Raw genomic sequence first — 25,846 nt, 5'->3', positions numbered from 1 at the left:
GTATTCGATTGATTGACATGATCAGGGGACTTAACATTACTTGTACAGGGATCAGTGTTTGCTTCATTCAATCTTGTTTGAGCCTGGTCAAAATGCAGGAGAGTATGATGTCGTTTTGAGCAAGTAAGACAAGTCTGGTTAGATTTACACATTTTAGGTTTGTGCATACCAAAACAGTTTACACATAAGTCTTTACTCTTAATGAAGTCAAATCTGTCCTTAGTATTAATGCCCCCAAATTTAGGACATTTGAATACTATGTGAGTAGTAGCGGAGCAATAAATACATTTAAGCATTCGACCTTTGTCATTAGACGACAACAATACAACATTAGCCCTATTAGTTTTAGCCTTATTCGCAAAATTAGATTTGATTGGGTGGTTGCTCTTGTTTTCATTTGGTGAAAATGTTTTGTTCGAAACAGAAGCTAACTCCGCAGCCTCCTCTTGTGTACATTTATTTTCCAAGAAAAGAATTAATTCATTGATAGTAGGGACCTTTTTTGAGTCATTACGTGAGTGTTCAAACTTAGTGCGGAGAACAGAATCAAATTTACGCAAAATATGCGTTGTCAAAAGCAAACTTTCATTAGCAATATCATGACCGAGAGTTTTTAAGGCCTGGTAGTTTTCATTGTAAACTGAGAGAAATTTCCGCAATTGTTTGACAGTAGGCCTAGTAAGTTGAGGTAAATCTAAGATATTGTTAGTATGAAGAGTGATTAGCAACCTTGTATTGTGGTATCTATCTATCAGAGATTGCCATGCTATAGCATAGTTTGCAGCGTTAAGAGGCAAAGATTTCACCAAACTCAATGGCTCATCTGAAAGACAGGATAGCAAATATGTAAATTTTTCTATGTTACTGAGTGACTCATTAGTATGAACTGCATTTTCAAATATGCTATGAAACGACATCCACTGGTCTGGTTGACCAGAGAATTTACCTAAATCCAATGAAGGCAATTTTATTGTCGGAGGTACAGCCACAGCTTGTGCTGTTGAACTAGCGGTGGACTGATTCAATTGCTCAGATACTGCAGGTGTAGGTATTAATGTGCTACATAAGCTACTAATATTTATGTACAGGTCAGATATTTTATCTTGAAGTTCGGTTACCTTTTCATCTACGATGTCTTCAGGTAGGGGAGTTGTAGAGAACAACTTATTAACAATTTTTTCAAATTCTGCATGTTTTTGAGAAGCTGCAGTTGAAAGTAACTTTATTCTATTTATTTGTTGATCATTTAAAGATTCAAGGGCTTGAACAGTACTTAATGTTGTAACTTGCTTGTCAATACTACTAAGTCTTTGTTCAATAAGTTGACTTTGCTTGACAAAAGATAAAAATCTCATTTTGGAATAGAATAGTCAAACACACAATAAAACTCAAAAAGTCTGTATAAACTCCACCTTGGAATTTATAAATTAAAGTTATTTCTTCACTAGAAATTTCAATAACTTATTTTGCAAAGTATTTGCAATATAAAATCACACTAAATTATTTACATTTTAATTTTCTTTCCAGAAGTTCCAGAAGTATCATTTAATACAATAATGATCAATCGACAATATTACTGTACAAAGCAATCAGCTGTTTTCGTGATAGATGAGAATCAATAACATTTGTAGATAATCAGAACAAGGAAAGGAAGGATAATTATTTCTGGCTACACAATGAATATCCTGGAATGCAAACAGAATACTGAGAGGGGAAGGGGGGTATGTCTGCTAGAGATAAGGCTCATGAAATGGCTGAGATATAATCATGAATATTTAAAATTGGACATGAAACTAGACTTTCACTTTTGTGCATGTTTGGAAATGAAATATGAAAAATCATCAAACTTAAATATGTTTGATTTTGAAAATATATAGTACAATGTCCTATGATTTAAAAAAATCAATAAAACAACACTGGCTTATTTAATAAATGTTCACAAATTATAAAAATGTGTTTGTGATAAAATAAAAAATGTATTTCACAATGAAATTAAATCTTAACAATTCTTTAAATATTTCCAACGCACTGAGTTTATCCGTCTGGCTCGAAGTACCAAAAATGTGGGGAATTTATGTTAATTAGAAAGCAATGTGGACTGTATTATAGTAATTTTGAATTGGATACACTAACCTTTTGTTATTAAACTGATGCGTAGACTGGGGGCCCCCTTTGATGAATCCTGAAATGCTATAATGTTGATAAGTTCACTTTTTCTCACTATATGATGTTAAAAAACACTTCAATTGTCTTTATAATAAGTTATAAGCCAGCGGTAAATATTTATGTTGGTAAAGAGGTTTATGGTATTTGAAAATGTAGGAGAAAAGGCATGTTAAGTCCTCATAGCAACAGGACTTGCCCAAGAGTGTGCCACTACTCTACTGAAGGAAGGAGTTGGTCATGTGATACATATCAGTGACCAATCAGAGAGCTAGTCTTGAAACCATTGGGGTTTGAAGATACTGATGCACTCTATGAGGAAAACATTTAACTATTTGAAATGGTATTTAAATGGAGATTGTGGTGAAATCAGTTACATATTATTAGAGTGCATTAAAATTAAAAATTAATATAAGAATACTTAGAACAAAACAGTGTATATATTTGACAACATCTTTAAATATAAATATTTACCGTCTTGTAAATGTTTACAGTATACGTTTGGGTGCACGAAATAGGAACGGATGAATGATAACTTGAAACCACGAGAAAGAATGAGATGAAGAATGAGATCAAAATATTCTAAAACAATATAATTGTGAAAACTAACGCCGTGATCGATTCAGGTCCATAGGAACATAACATTTTCTCGCAACAAGTCGACATACAGTAAAACTACTACACAAGGTATTTTGTGATAACCCAATATTAACCCAATTCGAACGATTTATATGTTTTAAGTTTCATGAATGTTGATGTTTCGAGAAGAGCACAATATTCAAATTAGGTTTTAGATAGATAAAAAATATTGATGATACAGCTTTATTTGCTTACGAATGATTCTGATACTGTACTGCTAATTTCAGTAAACTCAATTAATCAGATAATAAGATTGCTGTACAACTTTATGTTGTCTTATTATATGGTGTTTATTATATAGTTGTTTGTATTATATATATTGTTGTATTATATAGCGTGGTTAAGCTAGAAGCATAACATATTTTGAGCAATTTATACTAACATTATATAACAAATATACTTTCATTTTTTAAATCATCGTCACTGAACGTTATACAGTATACACGAGATTCTAACTCATGTAAATGAGAATATGCAACCTGAAATAATAAACTCATTTACAATAACTGCACGTATTTAGGGAATAATAATAATAATAACACTACACTAAAAACAGCTATTTTAGAAGTAATAATTTTTCTTACCATTCGTTTACGTAAAGCTTTCCAAGATCCTTCGTTGCAATAAGTAGATCATTAAGTAGGCACCCCTGAAAAAAAAACATTGTAATTAATGAAACTATTGCAGCAAGAGTAGTTACACAACATAACCTATTCAACACCAGACTCAAACAAAATAAATAAGCTATGTTTTGAACAGTTTTACATGGTGAGTGACAAAAACATTGAAAGTATGCGTTCCCAAAACAAAGAAAAAATCCAAAAATATCTTAGGCTTGTTATGGTAGTAAACAAGTAAGGAAAACGTAAACAAAAATAAAGATTAACAGATTCACTAGCTAACTACAGTATTCGCATTTTGCGATATTAGGAATAGATTATTGAACAACGTTTGGATATACGTACCATAAACTAACTACAGTTAGAAATACTAACGAGTTTCCCCGAGCAATGCTTGGCTCCCAGATGCTAATTTTTTTGATTGAGTTCAATGACCTTGGACCCGGGTAATGCAACCCTGGGAATCATTTATTGAGACCAGCCTAAGTTGAGACGACTCATGATATATGTTCGATTAAATTACGCTGACGAGGTCTTGTCATTATCTGACCGTCACATCAATTGACGCTGACAGAGGACTCTTTGTGTCTGACATGTAGACCGACACAAAGGGGCCCACTGTAGACTACAGTAGAGTATAGTGAGAAGCTGATGACCTTACCTCATTTACCTGTGAGGTTAAATGTTGAATAATGGTTAAGTTTTAGGTTTTTCCTATAACACTGAAATTTGTTACTAAATTAGTATATGTACCAGGTGTAGCTAATCTTTGATTTAAATTGAACAAAATGTATTGAACCACCCAGTGTGCGCTGCTGTCAAATTTAGGTTTTTCCTTTAATTATCAGTGCTACGATTGATGTGCTATTAAACACGATAGTTTACGATAAGCTATCAATTAAATTATGTTTGGTTAAAAGGCGTATCCAACTGAAATTAGTAATTGATAATACCTCACTATATTGGCAATTCAATTCAATATTAAGTCATTCATTTTAAAGCTGGCTACACTTTTAACATGAAAACTGGATGTATATTTTTTTGTAAAATATAATTGATGCCTTTAGCAGAAAAAAATAACTTATGGATTTCATAGTCAACTACTGCAAGTCTAACCATTAAAGGTAAGGTATAACAGAGAGAAATAGATGCAAAATATAATTGCCATGCGTAATTAGGCATAAATAAACCCCGTCACAGAGCAAAGCTTAGGATTTGAGCCATTAAAGTCCCGTCGTCGCGCCACCACAAGTGAAGTATGGACTAAATCCCCAGGAAAATCGGTAAAAACACTAATTACGTTTGAGACCCGACCTACAGCAGAACCAATAAATGCAACTCATTATAACTGATGTATTGGCCCTTTTTGTACCCTTAGAAATATTTTTGTGGGTCACCTTATGTTAAAGTATCTACATTATTTGGAAGAATTAAAAATAATAAACTGCTGAAACAGTTTTGTTATGGATAAGTTGAATACAGTTGAAAGGCGATTTTCTGTGTATTTCAGTGGCATCATTTCACCAAATCCTTAGGGGCGAACAACGGGGGTATGAAATATCCCTCACTAAAGAGGGGGGTCCGGGATCCCTCCCCGGGAAGTTTAACAGTTTTGAAACCTAAAAAGAGGCACTTAGGCTTATTTAAAATGTCGAAAAACTAAACAAATATTCTAGTACAGCATATTTTTGCTCTGACCCAGGAACCGGGGTGGGGGCATCATATGAAACCCTCCAAATTTCGTTTTGGTGTTATCTATTGATGTATAAACTTAAACACAAATTTACCAATCCAATGACATTTATATGCAACGACTTAGTATTTGAGGCTCGGGATTAATACGATAATCAATTTCAACATAATTTTCTTTTTATTTATATGACGTTTACTAAAGCAGCATTTTCTATCTTGGTACAATATATTCACGAACCTGTTTCAGCCAACGAATCATGTTTCAACAAACAAAACACCGATGAAGATGGATTTGGGAAGATAGAGACCGGTAATAGGTAAATTTGCCTTCAGCTGGTCGAGAATTTCTTACTTACATCATGCTATGAAATTGAGTGGATGAGAAGCCAAATGTGGCTTTTGTTCGTGGTCTACTTTCTATGCACCAAAGTGGGTCTATTCTATTTATACAGTGTGACACGAAGATTGCAACACTGTCCAGGGTATATAAAGACAATATTGAACAAAGAGGTTTGCATCGCATAACGAAAGCGTTACAAATAGGTAAATATTGAACATTGTTCGGACTAATATTGTACTAGCAAAAGTCTGTTTCAACTAGTTTGATTTAATTTTAAACAAAATTAAAATTTGTTGAATTTGAAGTAGGTTTGTTTAAAATTTTATCATTTTATGAAAACATTTAAAATTTTCAAGCTAACAAAAAACATAAAGAAAAAAAATTTAGATGTATATAGAAATATTGAACATCTCAATCGGAATGTTGTTTATTTTTGGATCCATTATGGATGATAAGATTTAAAATATCGAAATCCCTCCAGCCGCAATAAATAGTTGACCCACTAACTATATATATCCAATAGTACTTCACGGTATATCAGTTTTACTATTGATCCTATTGTATTGTCTAGTCTGGATTTACATTTTATTCTGAATTGATTTTTCCTTACATAAATTGTGGAAAAGATATTGTCTCTAAAATTGAAATCCAGCCAAAATCTCTGGAGAACATACATCATGTGAAAAGATCTTACTTTAAAACTGTTAATTTATGGCATAAATAAAATCAAAATGTAAATATATTCTATGCAGTTAACACTTGCTTCAAGTGACACACTTGGTTTAATTTCCACACTTTGCTTTTTATCCAACAGTTGATATCTAAAACAATTTGATTTCAATTTAAAATCATAATGAAAAACTCCACCCATAAATATAAAATTAAGCTAACAAAAAACTAGATTAACACAACTTCCATTATGTCACTCATCCATATTTTATGTTTATATATTTTTTTTCCTAATATACCATAGTTTGTTCCTTGAAAACTAAACTAAAATACATGTGTTTTAAGTAACACTTATCTTTATCCATGCCTATTCACTCAAGCAACACATGATTATAAATATACTCCTGTAAAGTAATTTTTAGTGTTGATGTTATGTCTTCCATAGTAAAATTGGACATGAAAAGTAACATTTTGTGCCAATTATAAAAATCAGTTCCAATAAAAAAACTGCAATTTCAATTAATGAAAATACTTACTTAAATTTTAAATAATTAATCAACGTTAAAGAGTTGTTAAGGAAAATATAACTGAAGTGACCAAATACAAAGCACACAACCTTATTGTAGGGTTTACAATGTTATTCAAATTAAGGTAAATGGAATTAGGACCGTCGAGCCGTTTGTAGAAACGTTCAGAACCAGAGATAGAGAGAAAATGGCCTTTTAGATGACTGTCTGCTCGTTGTGGAAATGGTTATGTTGGTTAAAATATAAATTAAAACTGAAAAGATAATAAACACCATACGACCGCACATAACAATATAACAATATGTATATTCCCGATGCAATTAAAATAGTTAATCTAAAATATGGAAATTAATAATGATATTTAATACTTGATTTTCTGAGTAAAACAACAATGTTAACAATATTTATTATGCGCTTTGTTTTATATAATGTTATTTATTTTGAAGCTTTTAAGTTGCTCTGTATAACTGATATCCTTTTTCCTTTTAAAATTGTGAAAGCAATATTATTATTTAGTCTCCAGCATAAATAACAAACTTCCAACTCCAGATGTTAGACAATGAATAAATAATATACATGATTGGTTTTAAAGGAAAATAAATCAATTTGTACCTGTTGTACATTAAACTAAAACACTACAAAATACTTAAAATAAATCCTTTCCCTACTAGGACATTGAATTCTATATAGGCCTTGTTGCACTCAGATTGAATATATCTTTAAACCAACCATGAGTTTCATATCTTTGCTTTTAACATGCATAACTTTGGGCACACCATCATTTTAGTTGGTTTTTACCGCTCTCTACATTAAGATTTGCATTTGCAACAGTTGTATGTGCGTTACGTGTTTATTTACATTTTAAATAAAACTAAATACGACAGCTTTTTTGATTTATGAAAATATTAACAAAACCTAATGTACTACTAATTCCTTTAAAAGCAAGATGCCCGTAATTTCTTGAATTAATTATTTACTGTACGATTTATGTGGAGTGAGTTCTCCCATGTGGAAAAACATCACCAAAATTTATTTTGTGATTTAGATTAATGGATTTGCGATTGGTGGGAATCGAACCTATGGTCCAAGGACATAGGCCACCCCTAACGGCATCTGACGCTATCGGGTTCCTTGCACATTATAAATAATAATAATAATTATAATAATAATCTAAATAATAATTTCAGATTTTTATTGAGTAGCAACAAAAATGTAAAACTGCACAAGTATTTACTGTAATTTACAAATTTCCGTTCTCAATCGGTATAAATGGGCGGAAATATACCGTCCGACGAGGCTTTGAACATTTTCAACGCCACAGCAATTTCATTCATGAAATATATAAGGGTATATTTGAAGGAAATCAACAAAGAAGGCCCCTCCTCCATATTTGGGACGTGTGGGTGATATCAGTAAAGAAGCTATTCTCGTCCTCCAAATGCGTGAATTATTGGCGACAAAGCCTGCAAATACTCGATACAAGATCGAAGTATCGATTGGTTCTCTCGAATACTTGGCGGTACAAAGGGAGACGATCCGATTATTGCAGAGTAATCCCTCAAGCTGGCTCAAGCATACACTCAGACAGAAAAAGAGTTAATAATGTCCTGACGATGAAAGGTCTGACACCGAATCATTTTTATTTTTGTAGACCAAGCTTATGCGAGTAATTTAAAATGTCAAAAATAGGAGGTAAGATTGCCTCAAAGGGACGAAAACTTTATTTAAATAATTTTCCATCAACGTGTAGGTGTCCTATTCATTTGTTTGTAGGCCAAAGCTACCCACCTGACATAAAATTAAATAAAGAGGAAGTCTACCTACAGTGGACCAAACTTAATTTCATTCTTGCAACTAAGTAAAATCAATGTGCACCATAAATTGATAGGCCAATTATAAAAATACATCTGGATAGACAATTGTTGTTTGATTCCATAACGATAGATATAAATACATTAGAACGTCATTTATTGATGAATCTTGGTTTAACTATAAATTTGCCATTACTATCTGCGTTTAAAATTACCTACGTAATATCCAATGAATTATGTACATAAAATAATTAACATTTAATTTTTCTATAATTAGTATATTATTCTTAATTGTAGACGGGAGCGAGCTGGTCTAGAGGTAGGGCGCAGGACTTCAGTCCTCGAGGTTCCGGGTTCAAATCCCGCCAACCACCAATTGATTTGTTCTAAGTGATTAGGCAACCACCTAGCTAGGCCTTAGTAATGTAAAAACGGTTCTGGAGAGCCTAGCGTCCTAGTATGCGAAGGTGGAACTAAAAAAATCTCATTTAGTCAGAGATAGTTTAATCGAACTATTCTAAGCAACAACATAATAGTGACCATATGTCAAAGCATTTGACGTGTAATAAACGAATAAACCCATCAGCAATATGACATGACCAAGGTGTGTGGGCCGTGACGCCTGACGCCGTGTCATGGGTTGCCCGCCCTAGTTTCCTGTTCCGGTATAATATCCCACGTTCAGTCACCATCGCCTCATTGATGACGAATACACCGGAGTTAAATGACCGCATCAACTCCCTGCTGGGCTCAACTACCGCAGCAGAGAGACCTAGACCATGACATGCCCTGTAACATCAGGTACTGCTAGATTCATTGTACTTCCATCGAGACCTCATCTTCAGACGAAAAAAATGTTATTTATATTTTCTTTTTTGATAGTCGCTATGTATTGATAGTTTTGTTTGCTCGCTCCATCGAACAAGAGCATTCCCAATTGAGTTCATCTACAAAACAATTGGTAAGTCGTTTTCAAATATGCTTTTCAAATAATTTCAATCTTAATTCATTTCAAACAAGAATTTGCTTTGTAGAGGACAATTCAATGTTTATATTGTTTATTAGGTTACGATAAATATTTAAAAGAAATACCAGTAGGTATTAACCAACTCAGGATTTAGGTTTACCATAAGATACATATTTTTCACGAACATTTGGAAGAAGATTGACATAAACTAACTCTTTACTTAGACCAAGGCCATTTGTCACTGTGTCAAAAATTGTCAGAGAGTAAAATGAGTAAAAACAACGGCTGTGTTAAATTGGTTATACTTCCAATTTATAAAATAAATGGTAACAGTTTTAGCAAATTAAGTTCATGAGGTATAAATGGGGTATTTTTGATAACATTATAAAAAATACCAGTTTATGGTTGAGTAAAATCACGTACAATCGTGTCATTTACATTTTCGTAACGATTACTGTGTGTAATGAGTGTATATTCAATTTCAATGATAAAATAATACAAGTTTGCATCTGAAATATTCTTTTCCTAATGCCAAATATCACTTGTGCTGGTTAATCAAAAGGAAAAACGTAGTAAAAACCTCAGTAGTCATATATTTAATAATTTAATATGATGGAATAATTTTTGTAGTCGTCAAGGGAAGAAATTATCAACTGTTAATGGTACGTGTAAGATGACTCATAGTTTGTTTGCAGGTTGTTCGTTGAGAAATTCTTAAGATAGTCATATAATCAGATGAAACTGTTTTTCCAGGAACAGATAAACGGTATCACGTAAATTAGTCACATAAGCTTACCTGGTCTAAATGGTTAGAAATTTCGGTTCTATGGTTTAAAACAAAAGCCAGTGACAATTAAGAATTTTTTGTGTGGAAAACCTGTAAAAGCCTTCAATCTCAAAATACCTCCCGCAGTACCAGGCCACCCCAAAAATGCAATACTCAAGAATTAGAAAGTAAAAGTTACGCCACTTGTTTACTAAACATATCACGCAAAGGATAGTAAGGAATAAATAATTTGATATGCTGGATACGGATTGTAAGAATAAAACAGTCGAGTGATCTAGTATATTTAGATTTATAGGCAATTTCGATTTAATTCGGGTAGGTTTGGTTAGTTTTATGGCTGTTTGTGGTAATTAGGTTACACAACCTAACATAAACTTGCAAAGGCAGGACGACACCCAGTACTGACTTATTCTAGATCCTGACCAACATGGCTACTAGAACGTGCCTATAACAAGTTGTTGTACTTTGTAACAAGTGTAATACACATTCGAATGTTAACAATGTGTTTTAAAACTACTTCCTGGTAAATTGAAGATGCATTTAAAAGTATTTTGTACCATATAAACTATATGTATCAAAATACTGTATGCAAACAAATGTAATCAGTACAAGTCAACAGCATTTTGCTGACCCTGGCTAAAGAAACGGTAGATTTTTGACAGTGATGTCGCTGCTCAGATCATCTCATTTTACAAACTTAAAATAAGGAATGGATGGAAAATGAATGAATGTCCATACTTACAATCAAAGGTCCAAAATGTAGAACATCAGAGATAACACAAATCACATAAGCACTTGCACTAAACTAATAATAAAGATAATCAAACACAACTAAGCGCACTACGAGATCACGTGGTAGGATAATGAATGACTAGATCGAATGGGAGTGTACTACGCACAACGCGCTGGTACATACTAGTCAGTCATACTAGTGGTGTCGGCAAAGTGATAACATAATACGGTGTGTCGTTGACGGCTGGCGCGCTCTAGGTAGCATTCCTGGAACTTGGTGACGTCACTATCAATGTCACGACTCATGAGTCACACAAGAGCAAGGTCACTCACACTCTCACCTGAACAACACAGCAACATCGCACGACGTTGCGGAAATGCTACATGATGAAACATGGCATTGCTGAGAACCGGTAAAATGTGAAACATTGTTACCACGGACAACTCTTTTGGTGTTAGAAACCGAAGAAAAGTGTCTATACTGCCTACTTCATACCACCTTCACCTCTACCGTACCCACAACCCAGAGATGATCCAGCAATTCCCCAACCCTATTCTACCAACCATCCAAAACAATAGATTTCCCAACTAACTATTCTACTATACCAAACCCTAAACAACCATACTACTGACATTAGTAACATTAGTAGTTACTGATGTCAACCATAGTAACATCAACCATGAACTCTCACTGAACGGACACACCTCATACCCTCCAATAATAAATAAATTTGTTACTATAAAGTCTATGGTACGCTCACAACAGCTGCGACAGGCCCCGTTGTGTGCAAATTAATGTTTTTACAAGAAGCATAGATTTAGTATAGTATTTATTGCAATAAATTTCCAGACTAAGAATTAAAGCATAAGTAAAACCGGAAAAACACTACAGTTCAAGATCCTACCAAAATAATTGTTTAAATTTCTCAACACAATAAGCAAACAATATTTAAAATTCGTACATTTTACAATGACGATTCTGGTTACTAAAATATTACCTTTGAAGAACTATTGAATTAATTTCCTAAGCTAAAAAACTGGTCGACAGTACTCGAGACACAATCGGTTGTTGAAGTGTAATCAGTAAATGCGGCCTCATTTGTCTGAATTGTAACTTTACTGACAATTGATTAACGATTACGAGTTAATGAATCAAAAGAAATAACGAACAGAGAGACAAATAGCTGTCGGTAATCCGAAAAGCCTATTGGATTAGATTGATTGCTTACATGAAGTTTACTTGTCAAATCGACGAGATACAATTACTCTTCTACTAAACAATGACGGTTCTGAAGTTTAAATACGAAAATACTACTGTCTTCGTTTATGCTATTGATAATATGGATTAATAATAATAGTAAATGTGCGAAATGAGTTGTAAAACAAGATTCTTGCTATAAATCAATAATAATTTATGCTTTATTTATTGAAACCCTGATTTAATGGTGTTAAATGCCATTTTTCCATACTAAAAAGAGGTTTCAACATTTAATTATCACAAACGTTTAGCTCTTTACATGAAAATTGAAATATACTAAGTTGAGTTCAATATTCGAATTGAATACGATGAAACTTGATCGCAATTTTTATCGGTGGCTTGAAAGTACTTTAAATAAAGTGTTTCAAGCACCCATGCAGAAGTTGATCCATTATGCAATACATGCCTCAATGTATACACTGAGCGGGTAAGCTACGAATACCAAACACTCCGCTAAGCCAGTAGATTTTCTCTAAAATATGGATTCCAGTTTCCAGTTGCAGTATTTCTCTGTCCATCTTTGTAAAGAGAGCAGCTCGGGCACAAAGCTGGTGTAGGAACGGCTGGATTTGCCGCCATTTGAAACAAAACAAGCAAACGCTTTTTGTGTTCATACACCATTGATTTTCATCCGCGACTTTCAGTGTTTTTGATGAAACACTGATTGGAATGTGGCAACTGAACAAAACATCTAAGTTAATCCGTCGTTTAGAGTTTGACATCAAACGCTCTAATCTGACAGGTTGGTTTTTACAAAAGGTTTTTTGGTTTCATTTTTAAAACAAGCATAAGGTTAATTCACGTCATGTATTTAAGAAGTTAGGTTATGCATGATTCATTTACTATAAAAAATGACACTTTTTTGTTGATACTTTGTAGATTTCAATCTTAATTTGCCTACATCCATACACAATGAAATTTGCTCACAATACTGACCCGTGCAATACATTTATTGTACATGTGTTGACAATTTTTTTGTATTATAAAACAACAAAATTCTTTACATCTGAAGGTATCAAAAATACGCCAACATAAATTATTTACTTCCATGAAAGTTTGGAAGTAAACAATAAGAAAAGAGTCTTGTAATATAGTTTTACGGTTATGGCACAATTTTAGTTACGATCACTCTTCCTGCTCTGCTTTCCGAAATTACCTTGTAAAACCGCTGTATATTTAGTTTATGTCCATGTGTTAGTTTCGTAGGAAATTCGCAGTATCCACAACAAAATCAATATTGTCACTTGCCCACTTTTCATTACTTACAGTTTTAGCGAATTTCCCCATAGGGAAGTAGCTATTACCGTTGGTCTCATGGTAAGACTTAGGCCCGGGACCGATTTACTTTTTCATTTTAATGTCCCCAGAGGCCAAAAACACCATTCGTTAAAATTTTTATATATGTATATATATATATATAGATTTATATATATATATATAGATTTATATATATATATATAGATTTATATATATATATATATATATATATATATATATATATATATATATGTCCGTGAACACGATAACTTGAGTAATTTTTATCCGATTTTGATGAAATTTGGTTTGAAGGTGTAAGGCAGGATAAACTTGAATGAGTTCGCGATCCAGCATGATCGGACCATGGGAACAGGGTTTTATGGGGGGTTTTCACTTTTTACCCTCAAAACACAAAATTTCCCAATTTTTCTCTAAACCTTCTTAAAGAGCTTAAAAAAACAAACAATTCAGTATATCAAAGTGTTTTTGTACGGTTATTGGTTACGGAGAAAACTAAAAAAAATGTAAATTTAAAATTCCCATGTTATTCTTATGGAGAATATTGTAAAATGTTGTAGTTTGCTTGTTTATGGATATATTTTGATCAAACTTGGCAAATTTATTTATTTTAAAGTAAGCTATCAATATTTTACTAAAAACACAATACTTTATTAGTTTCCTTGTAGCAGCAAACCTAGGTACTCGTTAAACCTATTGTTATTTAAATAGATCAATTGAAAATCAATTCGGCCAAATGGAAATTCGCTTAGACGGCAGGTTTGCTGCGGCGGGGGTATTTATATGTTTCTCACGAACGAGTTTGACATTACAGATAAGAGAGGAATGGTGAATGTCTAGACTTTTACAAAGCTGTTGCATGAATTATTATGACTTTGAATTACTGTATAAGTTTATTACTCTTTCATTACTTTACCCGTCCTTCGCAACAAAGAACAATTTGATCCAATGAATATTATAGTAAACAATAACTACCTGCCATTGATTATAGAAACAAAGCTAAATTAAACCATATTGTATTTGAAAATTATATTCTCTTTATTTAATTTGTGTGGAAGGATAAAATTGATAACTATTAGTGAAATGTAAACTAAGTAAATGTAAATAGACGGGTAAAAACTGCAGTTGTTTATTTCATTATTTGACATAAACACCAATTAATATTTACTTACATAAGCTCAACTCAGAGAATTAGCAATCTAAGAGGTGTAACCCAAAAGGATCATTGTATAGGGTAAGGGAGGTTAAGTGTACGCACTTAGTGCATTTTTTGCTGTAAATGACCAAGTATAAGGTATATGAAACTCAAATTTTCACACAATATGCTTTAGTTATTACCTATCAAAAGTACAAAGTTTTGTACATTTATATAAAAATATAAGTTAATAAAAAATTATTTAGAAAAAAATGCCATTTGCGTACTCTTGGGCTCCCGGGAGGGTAAGAGTACGCGGATGATGGGCTAAGAGTACGCACTAGCAGTGATCACACACAAATGGTCCGCTGCCTTCATAAGCAGAGCAAGTCTCATGCCACCACACATTGCAGATTCCACACTGGATCCAGTCTTCAACAAAAGATTCTCCGCATCCACCGCAGACGGTGACGTCTTCTTGAGAACTCCTGTCTTGGGAAGTTCCCGGTTGGGCTGAACTTGAGCATGGTTGATCAAGGCGTAGGATTTTTTTGGGAATAACGTCTGAAGGTTCTTTTTTGATAACCTTGTTCTGCTTAATAGGTGTGCTTTTCTCAATTTTTATATTAACTCCCTTTTTCTTTAGGCTCGCAGGGTTATTTTTAACTTTTTCTGTTTGAAATCCTTTAAAAAGGCTTTTTTTCGCAACCTTATTAGCTTTAATTCTTTCAATTTTTTCCAATTTCTCTTTCTCTAGGTTTAGTTTGACCTTTTCCTTGTTCTCTAACTTAGCTTTAAAAGGTGAAGAAGTAATTATTTCTGATTTTTGAGATGGGCGTTTGCCTTTCTGATCTGGCATGACCTCTCGTTTTGGCAAAGGAAGTAACAAATGAATGGACTTTTTTATAGTTGAACTTTGAGTCGAACTTTTGATTATCTGTGCCTCAGGTACAAGTTCCAGTGGGTCTGCAGCTTGCTGTCCCTCAGGTGACTCGATATCCAATGGTAGGGCTAAGTCTTTGTCTGGATTACTGGCATCAGTCACTTGGTCTTGGAGGTTTGCTGTCTCATCTTCATTTTGGCTTTGAGGTTGTTCAGTGACAAGGGATGGGGCAAAAAGCTCATCATCAATGATGTCTGGATTAAAGGGTTCGATACCAGTAACTTTAAATCCTTTTTCAGCGAGCTTTATCTTGGCTGTTGCTGAATAAGCTTCTTTGAAAATGCCAGCTACATCTCTCAACTTTATCACTTCACCAGGATGTTGAACAAGCCATTTTTCCGCTTCAGTTGAAAATGCTGATTTGAGTGGGCCATAGAAACACTTATCGAGAGGTTGGATGATGTGGCTTGCATGAGGTGGAAGAGTCAAAAATGTGACATTGTTCTCTCGGCAGTACAAAATTGCCTGAAGGGAACAGTGTGTAGAGTGATTGTCAGCGATGAGTAAAACAGGGTCATCAGCAGATGGTTTTGTATGCTGCACAAAATGTTTCAGCCAATCAAGAAATAGATCGGAGTTCATATATCCAGTGTCCGTCACAAGTCTCAAAGTTCCAGGAGGAGCATCTGTGAAAAGAGAAGGATTCATTCTTTTTCTTGGAAAAATTAGTGCAGGAGGCACAAAAACTCCAGTTGCACTCATGCAGCACACTGCTGTGACTGTTATTCCCCGCTCAGCACTTGCAATTTTGCAAACTGTTTTTTTACCTTTAGGCGTCAATACCTTTGGAGTCCTACTAGGGACTGTCGACAACCCTGTCTCATCAACATTAAATTTCCTGTGAGCAGGAAACTTTTTTTGAATGCAACATTCTTTCAAATTATCATAAAACCTAGACACCTGAACTCTATTGAAACCAATTGCCCTAGCCATACTACAATTTTCAGGTGCCCTAACAGAGAGGTTGTTTCTTTTACAAAAAGATTTTAGCCAATCTTTGCCAGCCATTTTTTTTTTCTTGATTGAACCGTTCAGAAACACCATTCATTTGAGCGTAGTCAAAAGCAACTTTCATTATGTGTTTCCTAGTCAATCCATAAAATCTTGAGTCAAGGTCCCTGCAATGTTGAGCTAGCTCACGCTCCATCTCATCAGTCAAGGCCTTCTTGTATCTCCCAAGTGACTCTGCTACTGTCCCCTGCAACAAGCACACAGTTTAGCCTAAGCTATAGATATTAATTAGTGATCCGTACAGATGTCACAAAAGTGATAAAATCCACAAACAATGTCTGTAAAAACGACAGGGTAGCGCAAACAGGTCCCTCCGCAAAAAAAAAAAAACATTGTTGACTGGGCCAGTATGAGCGATGTTCACAAACTTTCTGATTATAGCACCTTTATACCATCTAGTACAGTAGCTTATAAGTAATAGTGGCAAGGACTTTGGCTGAAGAAAAATAGCTAATAACTTACAGTTTTCAGCCTTTTTCGCAAAGTGCACTCGTTGATCCCCAACTCTCGAGCTACTTCCCTCTTGCTCTTCCCAGCTTCTAGTTTTCGTTTAGCTTCTTCCAAGGTCTCAGCGGTTAAAAGTACTCTGTCGGTTTTTCTTTTGTATGGAGCCATTTTAAAGAAAACAGTGAATCTGAAAAAAAGAAAATGTTACTAATTTATTGCTAAATAACGAAATTGAACAGATTGACAATTTGAGTTGATTGATCTCCAAACAAGAGCAGATTGATTTTTTTATGTAGCAATCGCCGACAGGGAGGATAAGAGTACGCAGTGTGGGTAAGAGTACGCAGTGCTGCGTACTCTTAGCCTCCCAGACCATATTTAAAAAAAATGTCACTAGGTGCCAGCACCTGTCAGCAACTGACTCAAAACTTACATCGTTCGATTCCTAATTAACTATTCTAAGCTACTATGTGGGACAAAGGAATCTACAAGCTATAATCAGGTCACAAAATCATAAGTTCTGTGTTCAAAATATTACATGCCAAAGTATAAAAACTGCATTTTACCTTGTCAAATCCAAACGAAGACGAGCTGAAGTTCGGCGTGATGGCGGCTTCCTTCTTCGTTGGTGGCACACTGAACTAGCACAAAACTAATTCCCTGCAGTGCTGCCAACTGACCAAAAAATCCCTGCGTACTCTTACCCGACCGCGTACTCTTACCCTCCCTTACCCTACATGAGAATGCCTATGTGTGTTGGCCTGGTTCTTGATACTGTGTATACCTTGTGTAAAATGACATCCCAATGGATCAAAAGTCTTTGCAACAAACGGATACACAGATAAATCCCCTCCATTTGATGATATTATTGATTTAGGTCCAAAGCTTTGCTCATACCAACAAGCGAAATAGAAGACTGATTAATTTATGGTTCAGATGTAGGTGTAATTAATAAATTAAGATTATAAATCATTGTAACAACACAGTTTAGCAATAAATATTAAGATATGTTTTATTTTCTTGAAACAATGGTGTTTGTTATAACTATTGGAGGAGTAGGAATATTAGTGCGTTTGTAAGTATCCAGAAAGGTTTGTTAATATTTGAACAAGCAAAGAACCTCCATGGAAGCAATTCTTTTAAAGAAGTTTTGTTTTTAATGAGGTATTACAACTTTTAGATCAAAATGTCCATTGATTTTAATCGGGATGGTTTAATTACAACTACGTATTACACTTGGAACTAGTTTTGACGCTAAATTAGTGTAGTATTTAGGCTGTAGATGTTCATGTGTATAATGAATTTGTTAATAATTAATATTTAACATATTTCTGTAGTTTGTAAATGTTATAATTACTCCATAAGTAGTTAGTAAACCCTGTTATTTTCTCAGAGTATTTCAAGGAAAATCTATTACAGTATTATAGGAAATAGTTCTGCATTATTTTAAGCATTAACACAGGCTATAGAATGCAAACGCCCTTTTAATTTCGAAATGCAATATTTTTTTTTAAAACTTTTACAAATAATTACCCAAGGCAATGCTAAAAGGTCCAACCCCACATGTAACATTAGCCCCACTAGGGCCAAGCATACATTGTAAGGCCTACATTGTCCACCCACAACTCTGACAAGCCATTACCTGAATGACGTCATCTACATTAAGCCGTAGTGTTTCTGTTTCTTTCCATTAGGTAATGCGTTTCCGCCGCTTTTACGGCGCGATTGTTGGCAAAACTGTCACTGTGCCGCGGCAAAGATGCGGTCTCGAGTGCGCTTTCGGTTGGATTGATGTTTATACAAAGAGTTTAGTGAAATAAAATGCATTTCAACCGACTTGAGGTAGGCTATGTATTGTTTGTACTCGGGTGTACAATCTAAAATTTTAGGTAAACTCTAGCATACGTTTTGAAGAACTAAACTGAACTATAATTCAAACAAATAAGATTGTGTATATTTTATACATTTTTTTATTTCCCACCTTCACATCCTAGGACGCTAGTTCCAGCCTGGAACTGTTTCACACGATTCTTCAGAGTAGTACTAGTAGTTTGCGGCATTATCACATGGATAAAATGCATTGGTGATTGGCGGGATTTGAACCCGGGACCTCGGGCACCGAAAGCCCTGCGGTCAACGACTAGACCAGCTAGCTCCCCACGTATATTTGATAATATCTTTTTTAAGTTTTTAAAATTTAGTATTGTTTGTTAAAATGATAAGGTTTGCATGCTCTGTAGTTTAATATAACTTGGTTAAGAAATATACATGTTATAAACATTTTTAAGGTACCTGCTTGTATTTTGAACACTCAGTTAACAATTAAGTAATAAGTCGACGTATCACAAATTATTACATTACTTTATTAGTTGTTGAAATAAGGGCTCCACTTTTCCGGATTGTTATGTTTCGAAGTGTTAAAAAAACAACAGTTTTTACATGAGTTTGCTTACATTTATAGATATACCACGAACAAAACAACCTGCGCAGAAACGAAAAGATCACGTGGTTCGCGCAGGTAGGTGGGCCGTACCATTGAAACCTGCGCGGCTCGAAACGGCCGAGGGTTCTTTTGTTTCTGGTATTACTATAAGCTTAATTTTTTTAAAAGGTAAAATTAAGTGTTTGTGATCAATGGAAGTAGAGGGTAGCTTAAAAGAACTAGATAATAACCCAGCAATCTAATTTTAACTCGTTACAAAGAATGGGTGAAGCTACAAGAAAAAAAATTGATTTCCAGGCGAAAGCTTAAAGAATGAAACCAAGTTCAAAAAAACGCTATTATGTATTTTCTACACTAGTGGTATATTTTTGTTGAAGTCAAAGTTGGTTTAATTTAAACGCTTTTAAGGGACAACGGTCCAAACCCATTGGGATTTGTGGATTGCCGGGAATTGAACCCGTCCCTCCCGTACCAAAGTCGAAGGCGCTAACCACTAGGCTAGCAACACACCTAATTGTTTTATGTAGGTTGTAAAATAAAAATAAAAACTTGTAAGTTTACATTGAACTTGAGTCAAAGAACTGAACATTGACAGAACTCGAGTAGTCGAGTAGACTACAATAACCCCGCCACAGTAACGCTGATGATTATTGTTACAGTACTGTACATTGTTACATTTGTAGCGGTGTGTACTGTGTAGCCAGCAGCTGCGGACTACGGAGGGGAAGTAGGTTTAATATCTGCGGCACCCTTCCATCACACCTGGGCCACCAGTGGCTGTACAATTGTAGGGGGGTGGGTCCAGTAGGTCTAACACCGGTACATTGGATTTAGAAAAAAATAACTATAAGTATAGCTAGGTCACTTATTATCTATGGATTTTAAAGAGGTTCTTTAATACAAGAAAAGGTCTAACGCCAGAGAGACTTATCTCTTTTCTAGATACAGTATGTAGACCAACATTATGGTTGGGTTCCGAATCACTGGGTCTACTTTTTGCATCGTAGCTAAAACCATTAGTGAATTTTTGAATTTGGATACTATAGAAAGTCAATCCTCAATTTATATTCTCTTGCTATAAACACTTAGTCAGCCGCGCCTATTATTGCCATACATACTATGCCAATTCAAATATCTAACTTCGACCATGCCTTCCGACGGTGTACGGCCAAATAGAACAGATATTACAGTAATTTGGAATTATTTTTTTGAAAAAAATAAAAGTATAACTACTGATTGCAATTTATGCCTAGACGATAAATAAACGCACATTTTATTACAAATTGTGAAATTCAATTATTTTGAATACAATGTAAGGTGTAAAACTTAATGTGAGAAATGTAAAGAATAAATGTAAACATTGCTGTTTTTGTTGACATGGATTGGCAGTATTTGCATCCCAAAGCTTTGCTACAACACTTTGAAATCCTGGAGGGTCGGCCGAGGTCGATATTGACTCGGGGATTGTTTTGTAGTATCTTAAACATCAAAAACCTATTCCCGACGATTTTTTTGGTCAACTACTTTTGTTGAGTGATTTCTTTTGCGCGAGAGAAAGGTAAACTCCCGATTTTTACCTGGAAAATCATATAGTACAAAGTATAAACGTTTAAAAACACCAGTAAACCTGGCTGTAATTTAATAACATGAACACTAAAAGGTGTTTTAACATTATTTTGCTTTGCAACAAAGAGTGCAAATACAAAAATTACAATTAGCAAAACTTACAAAAGTTGAAACTAGAAGATAACAAGTTAAATCACTCGTTGATAAAAAGCTAATTCAGTTATTATATAAATATAAACCGATTAACTATCCGTTAAACAAAAGTTTAGTCGATGCTGGCGGCTTCTATCAAAACCACAATGGATGTTTTAGTAATTAACTGCCAGGACAAAGCTTTGCATTAACAAACTATAACAGCTTTTTGAGATTGAGCGGGTGTTATTATTTCCACATAAATTATTATATAATTATGTAACTTATGTATGGAGATATTTCTTTAATGTAGCCTAGATTATTAAAAGTTAAGTCAGTTGCTGCCGAAAGTATCACTAATTAAACAGTTTTAACATTAAAGGAAGCTTTACGAGTGTACGGGTTTGGGGTAACAGCGCCATTAAGTTAATACTACGGTTACTTCAATGTTATGACGTAAACTTACTTTTGTCAAAGCACCTCATCGTAAGCGCCGCGTAGTCCTTTGTATCGTCTGCAACAAAGTTAAAGTTCGGATAAATACAAGGGTATGACAACAGATAAGGTATAAGAAAGAGGGGAGGAGTTGAGAGTTTAAATTTATATGTAACATACATGTATTCTAGGATATAAAACGCCGTAGACAACGTTATTATTGCACAGATATGCCAGTGAAATTGGAAATAATAATTATAAATATCTTTCCATAATGCACGATGAGTTCTGGCCAAGATAACAACTAAAGGGATTGAAGTTGGTAAAAATTCACATTTCTTTGTATGAAGACGTTTTTTGTATTCCAAGTATAAAGAATTCCAAGAACTAAATTTACGTTATCATTAGTGAGTACTACGACTATCCGCAGTACTATCCAGATAATTAGATCAATTCGTTAATACCAAGGCAAAAATGTGGTTCGAATTCTACTATAAACTGTAACTGTATGGGCTATTAATTAACAGCTGTTAGTCACTAACGGCTACAAGATCGCGCCACTCATCTCCATTCATACTTGGCTTAAAATACCTTTATGGTCACCAATTCAATGAAAAGTATAAAGTATAAGTAAGTACGTACTGCTTGGCTAAATACACATTCAACCACATTCTAACGTACCAGTACTACATATCTACGATTCTTCATTGATAGTTTTCCACTTATGCGATTTACACTAATGACTGCAGGACTCTACTTTTTGGTTTGGTTCAGTAGACCAAAATATGCTTCAAAAATATATAAAATACCAGAAAATCATTTACTTTTATAACATGTAAAGTTATTTTTACATTTGGTGTGGCATTTTTATAGGATGTAAAAGAGGGGGTTTTATGACATATTTTTATACATTTTCGCAAACTGTGGCCATTTAAACATTAATTTGAAATTATTATTTTTCTTTTTATGGATGTAAAAGAGGTGTCTAAATTACTTAAACAAATGTAAGAAAATTAAGTACAAAATAAATCCGAATAGAAACAGAAAATAATAGAGTTTAGAGGGAAAATAATAGTAGTCTAACCTAGTTAATTAGTCTTTAACACCAGTTCGAGCGGTATAAATAACATTTTAACTAGTTGCTACTTAATAATATCTAACTCTGTTATTAGTGTATTACAGACGGAATGCAAATGTCAATTAAACGAATTAATTCAGTCAAAATTTTCTCATTGAATATAAAAATCTATATTGAATACATTTAGTTACATAGTCCAGCCACGTTCTATCATTGACTATAGAGTTTATAATCGACGGTTCTATACCAGACTAAGTAATATTATGAAAGATGTTTGATCAATTCCCAGCAGAGTTGTAAAATGTCGGAATTTCCGTATTACCAAATTTAACGACCATTAGGATGGATTCTAAAGAAAGTTTTAATGCCACTCATAAAACCTGGATGGAGACTCGCTAATCTCCAGCGATATTTAATATTTATTGCCTCAAGCAGCTTGGAATATTGATTTTTATTGTAATCTTGACAAAGCATTTCTTATTATTTAATCATTGAAATGTAATAATAACGATAACCCCCACGGCATTTTACAACATTATGGAATTATTCTGTTCGAAATACTCCGCATAACTTTGATTATAGTGTACCAAACGTTAATTATGTGCAAAAAGCTTTGCTGAATAGAAAAATGAAGTATAACAATTGGTATAAAGGTATTTTATGACTGAGTTACAAAAATTAAGAAAACTATAAAGGTCTTCTAGGTATATGACAACACCTGATTAGATTTTTACTAAAAGATTTCCTTAAACATGTCAGACAGACTTATTCCCCCATTAAATAACAATAGATATAATGAGAGCTTAGGTTTGCTGCCACGGGAAGGGAAAAGGTAGTTTTTTTATAAAATATTAATAGCACAGTATGAAAGAAACAAATTTTCTAAATGTATTCAAAACATATTCACAAACAAGCAAACTACTACAGTTTCTTTTTTCTCCATAAGAAAAACATTGGTCTTATAAGAAAATTAAGAAAACTACAAAGTATAGGCTACAAGAAATATGAAAATTTCTGAAAAAATAATTTAACGCAGTGAAATTCCCTAACAAAATCTTGGAAGGAAAATAACTTTAAAAACAGAAAGAGGTACATACTAAAAAGTTATTACTTTAAACATCAACAATGAAAATTGTAGGAAGGAGTTGGGCGAAAGATAGGCAGAAAGTTAAAATAGTACAGTAATAATTATACACATTGTTTTAGAGCAACCTGAAGATGATTTTGTAATTGAAATCCTCTATGTGAGGTAGAAGTCATAAAAAATACAAACACTAGAAAGAGCATATAGGATACGCTGCAGATTCACATATCTAGAGTAAAGTTAGATATCTCAGACAAAGGAGAATTTTCTTTGTTTTAAAGAACTCACTTTATTAAAAGCTAAACGACAATTTAATTTCAACTAGTAAATTTAACGAATTTAATAACTGGGAACTAACCTAAATACACTACAAGCTTACCAACCATCATGAACAACAGACTGTGAACTGAATAAACCAAATGCAACACCAATATTAGCAACCGAGGATTAAACAATGTCCGTACTCAGGTATGCATTACTCTTTGTTGTGTGCTGTGGAAATCTTGTACTCTGTGTATAAATGTTCCTGCTGTGTGCATTGTGCAAATGGTTCTACAATGCAAATGGATATACATAATTAAAATGTTCCTGTTGGTTGGAAATGCGTCGAGCAATGTGTTGGATTATCAAAACATAAGAAAAGTGATTGTGTGACGTATATAGCAAATATATTTATAAATTTTTTATTGTAACTTGCCCTCAAGTATTATCTATTGTAAAATGGTGTTTACCGTATGATAAATAAATATACATATAATGAAAACTTCATTATTGTATCACTCTCTAGAATTATTGTAACGACTTATAACCATCAACATGTTCAGTAATTATCACGAGTATATTAACAAAAACACTTTTTGGTTAGCTTAAAAGCAAAAAATGTAAAAAATATCCATTCGTGATTTTAATCTGATATGAATCCAACCCGAAATTACTTTTCCACTAAAGAAAACTTCAGTAATAACTTGTTTCGAAATTATGATCCCAACACCTTGTTTTGTATTCTAACGGCGTAGCAAAAGTTTTACGCGATTGTTACGTAAAAACAACCTAAAATTTACAAGTTTGCTATTGATGGTTTATGACCGTCGTTAAAAGTTGCGATGCGACATCGACATTACAACTTTACTGTTTAGGAGTGATTAGTGCTTTTACACACTTCCGATTATTACGTAGGTGGTAAAAACAGTTAGGATATGTGAAACCTCAATACATACTAGTATAAAGCTATCAATATAATTTGTTGTTGTATAATAACGGAACAACTCAATGTCGTTGTAAAAATGTTCGTGGTTTTTTGAAGTATGTTTTGTTTATTTTTGGAGAACGACAAAGACTAGGGAACCTAGTAAACATAGTTTATACAAAGTTGAGCAATGATTTGAGTAACATAAATGCCAATTTATGTTCTTAAACCCACTTTGGACGTGTTGTGTCGAAGAGGAGCAGTATTTTGTAAGTAAATACTGATTCGCTTAATGGCAACAAAGTAAATCTTACACTTTTTACATTTGCTCCATTTAAGTTGATCTTATTTATATTTCAATAATCATTTATTTTTATTTTCCCACACAAAAACAAATAAATTTAACATAGCTACAACTGAGATATATTTATTTTAGCCAGTGTTGGGTGTGTGACTATTCCTACAGGGTTTTCAAGAACTACAATGATTTCTGCTGTCCCCACTTCGATGCGAAGCGAAGGTAAAGTTGCTAGTTGCAAATTAGAATTCAAGAATTGTAAAATAAGTGGATGAATATAATTATGTGTTATTTCCTCATAAAATTACTTTTAATTTTCCCACTGCTTATTTTTGTTGTTTACCTGTACTCTCTATTGTATCCCAGATTATGGACGTTCTTTCCAAAACATATTTCAAAAACATTTACATTTTTATTGTACTTCAATTAATGTAAATAGTAAGAAAAATATTTCTGCTTATTTCTTCACCAAGCATTTCATTAATGAAATAGAAAAGTTATTCTAGTCCAAAAGGCAAAAACATATAAATTCGACACGTGTTGAAATATATCAAACAAATATTTGATTAAATGACTGTGATGTTTATCGTTTATGATTGTATTTGTTG

At 33.6% G+C, this 25,846-nt stretch overlaps 2 protein-coding genes across 4 annotated transcripts in view; both read right to left on the bottom strand.

Annotated features, from left to right (window-relative positions):
• LOC128985370 (leucine-rich repeat-containing protein 24-like) overlaps positions 1–25,846 on the bottom strand; it is a 231,400-nt gene that overhangs the window by 25,074 nt on the left and 180,480 nt on the right. For both annotated transcript variants that reach the window (XM_054404806.1, XM_054404805.1), the window contains 2 exons: positions 21,624–21,671; positions 3,387–3,451 (listed from right to left, as the gene is read on the bottom strand). The gene's annotated coding sequence lies outside the window, so the exon portion shown is untranslated. The remainder of the gene's footprint in view (positions 1–3,386; positions 3,452–21,623; positions 21,672–25,846) is intronic.
• On the bottom strand, positions 14,776–17,700 carry LOC128985372 (jerky protein homolog-like). 2 transcript variants are annotated; one of them, XM_054404808.1, is made up of 3 exons: positions 17,583–17,700; positions 17,032–17,203; positions 14,776–16,756 (listed from the first exon to the last, which is right to left on the bottom strand). In XM_054404808.1, exon 3 carries the CDS (start codon positions 16,600–16,602, stop codon positions 14,956–14,958), a length of 1,647 nt encoding a protein of 548 aa, XP_054260783.1. In that variant the 5' UTR covers positions 16,603–16,756; positions 17,032–17,203; positions 17,583–17,700; the 3' UTR covers positions 14,776–14,955. The 2 variants fall into 2 exon arrangements, with proteins under 2 accessions (XP_054260783.1, XP_054260782.1); XM_054404807.1 differs by having other exon boundaries at positions 17,032–17,700.

This window comes from Macrosteles quadrilineatus, unplaced genomic scaffold (assembly GCF_028750875.1).
Source record: "Macrosteles quadrilineatus isolate MER2022 unplaced genomic scaffold, UCM_ALF_1.0 Scaffold_2__2_contigs__length_208266976, whole genome shotgun sequence".
Lineage (NCBI taxonomy): Eukaryota > Metazoa > Arthropoda > Insecta > Hemiptera > Cicadellidae > Macrosteles > Macrosteles quadrilineatus.
Note: the sequence above shows the minus strand (reverse complement) of the source record. Positions and strands in the feature narration are given on the sequence as shown.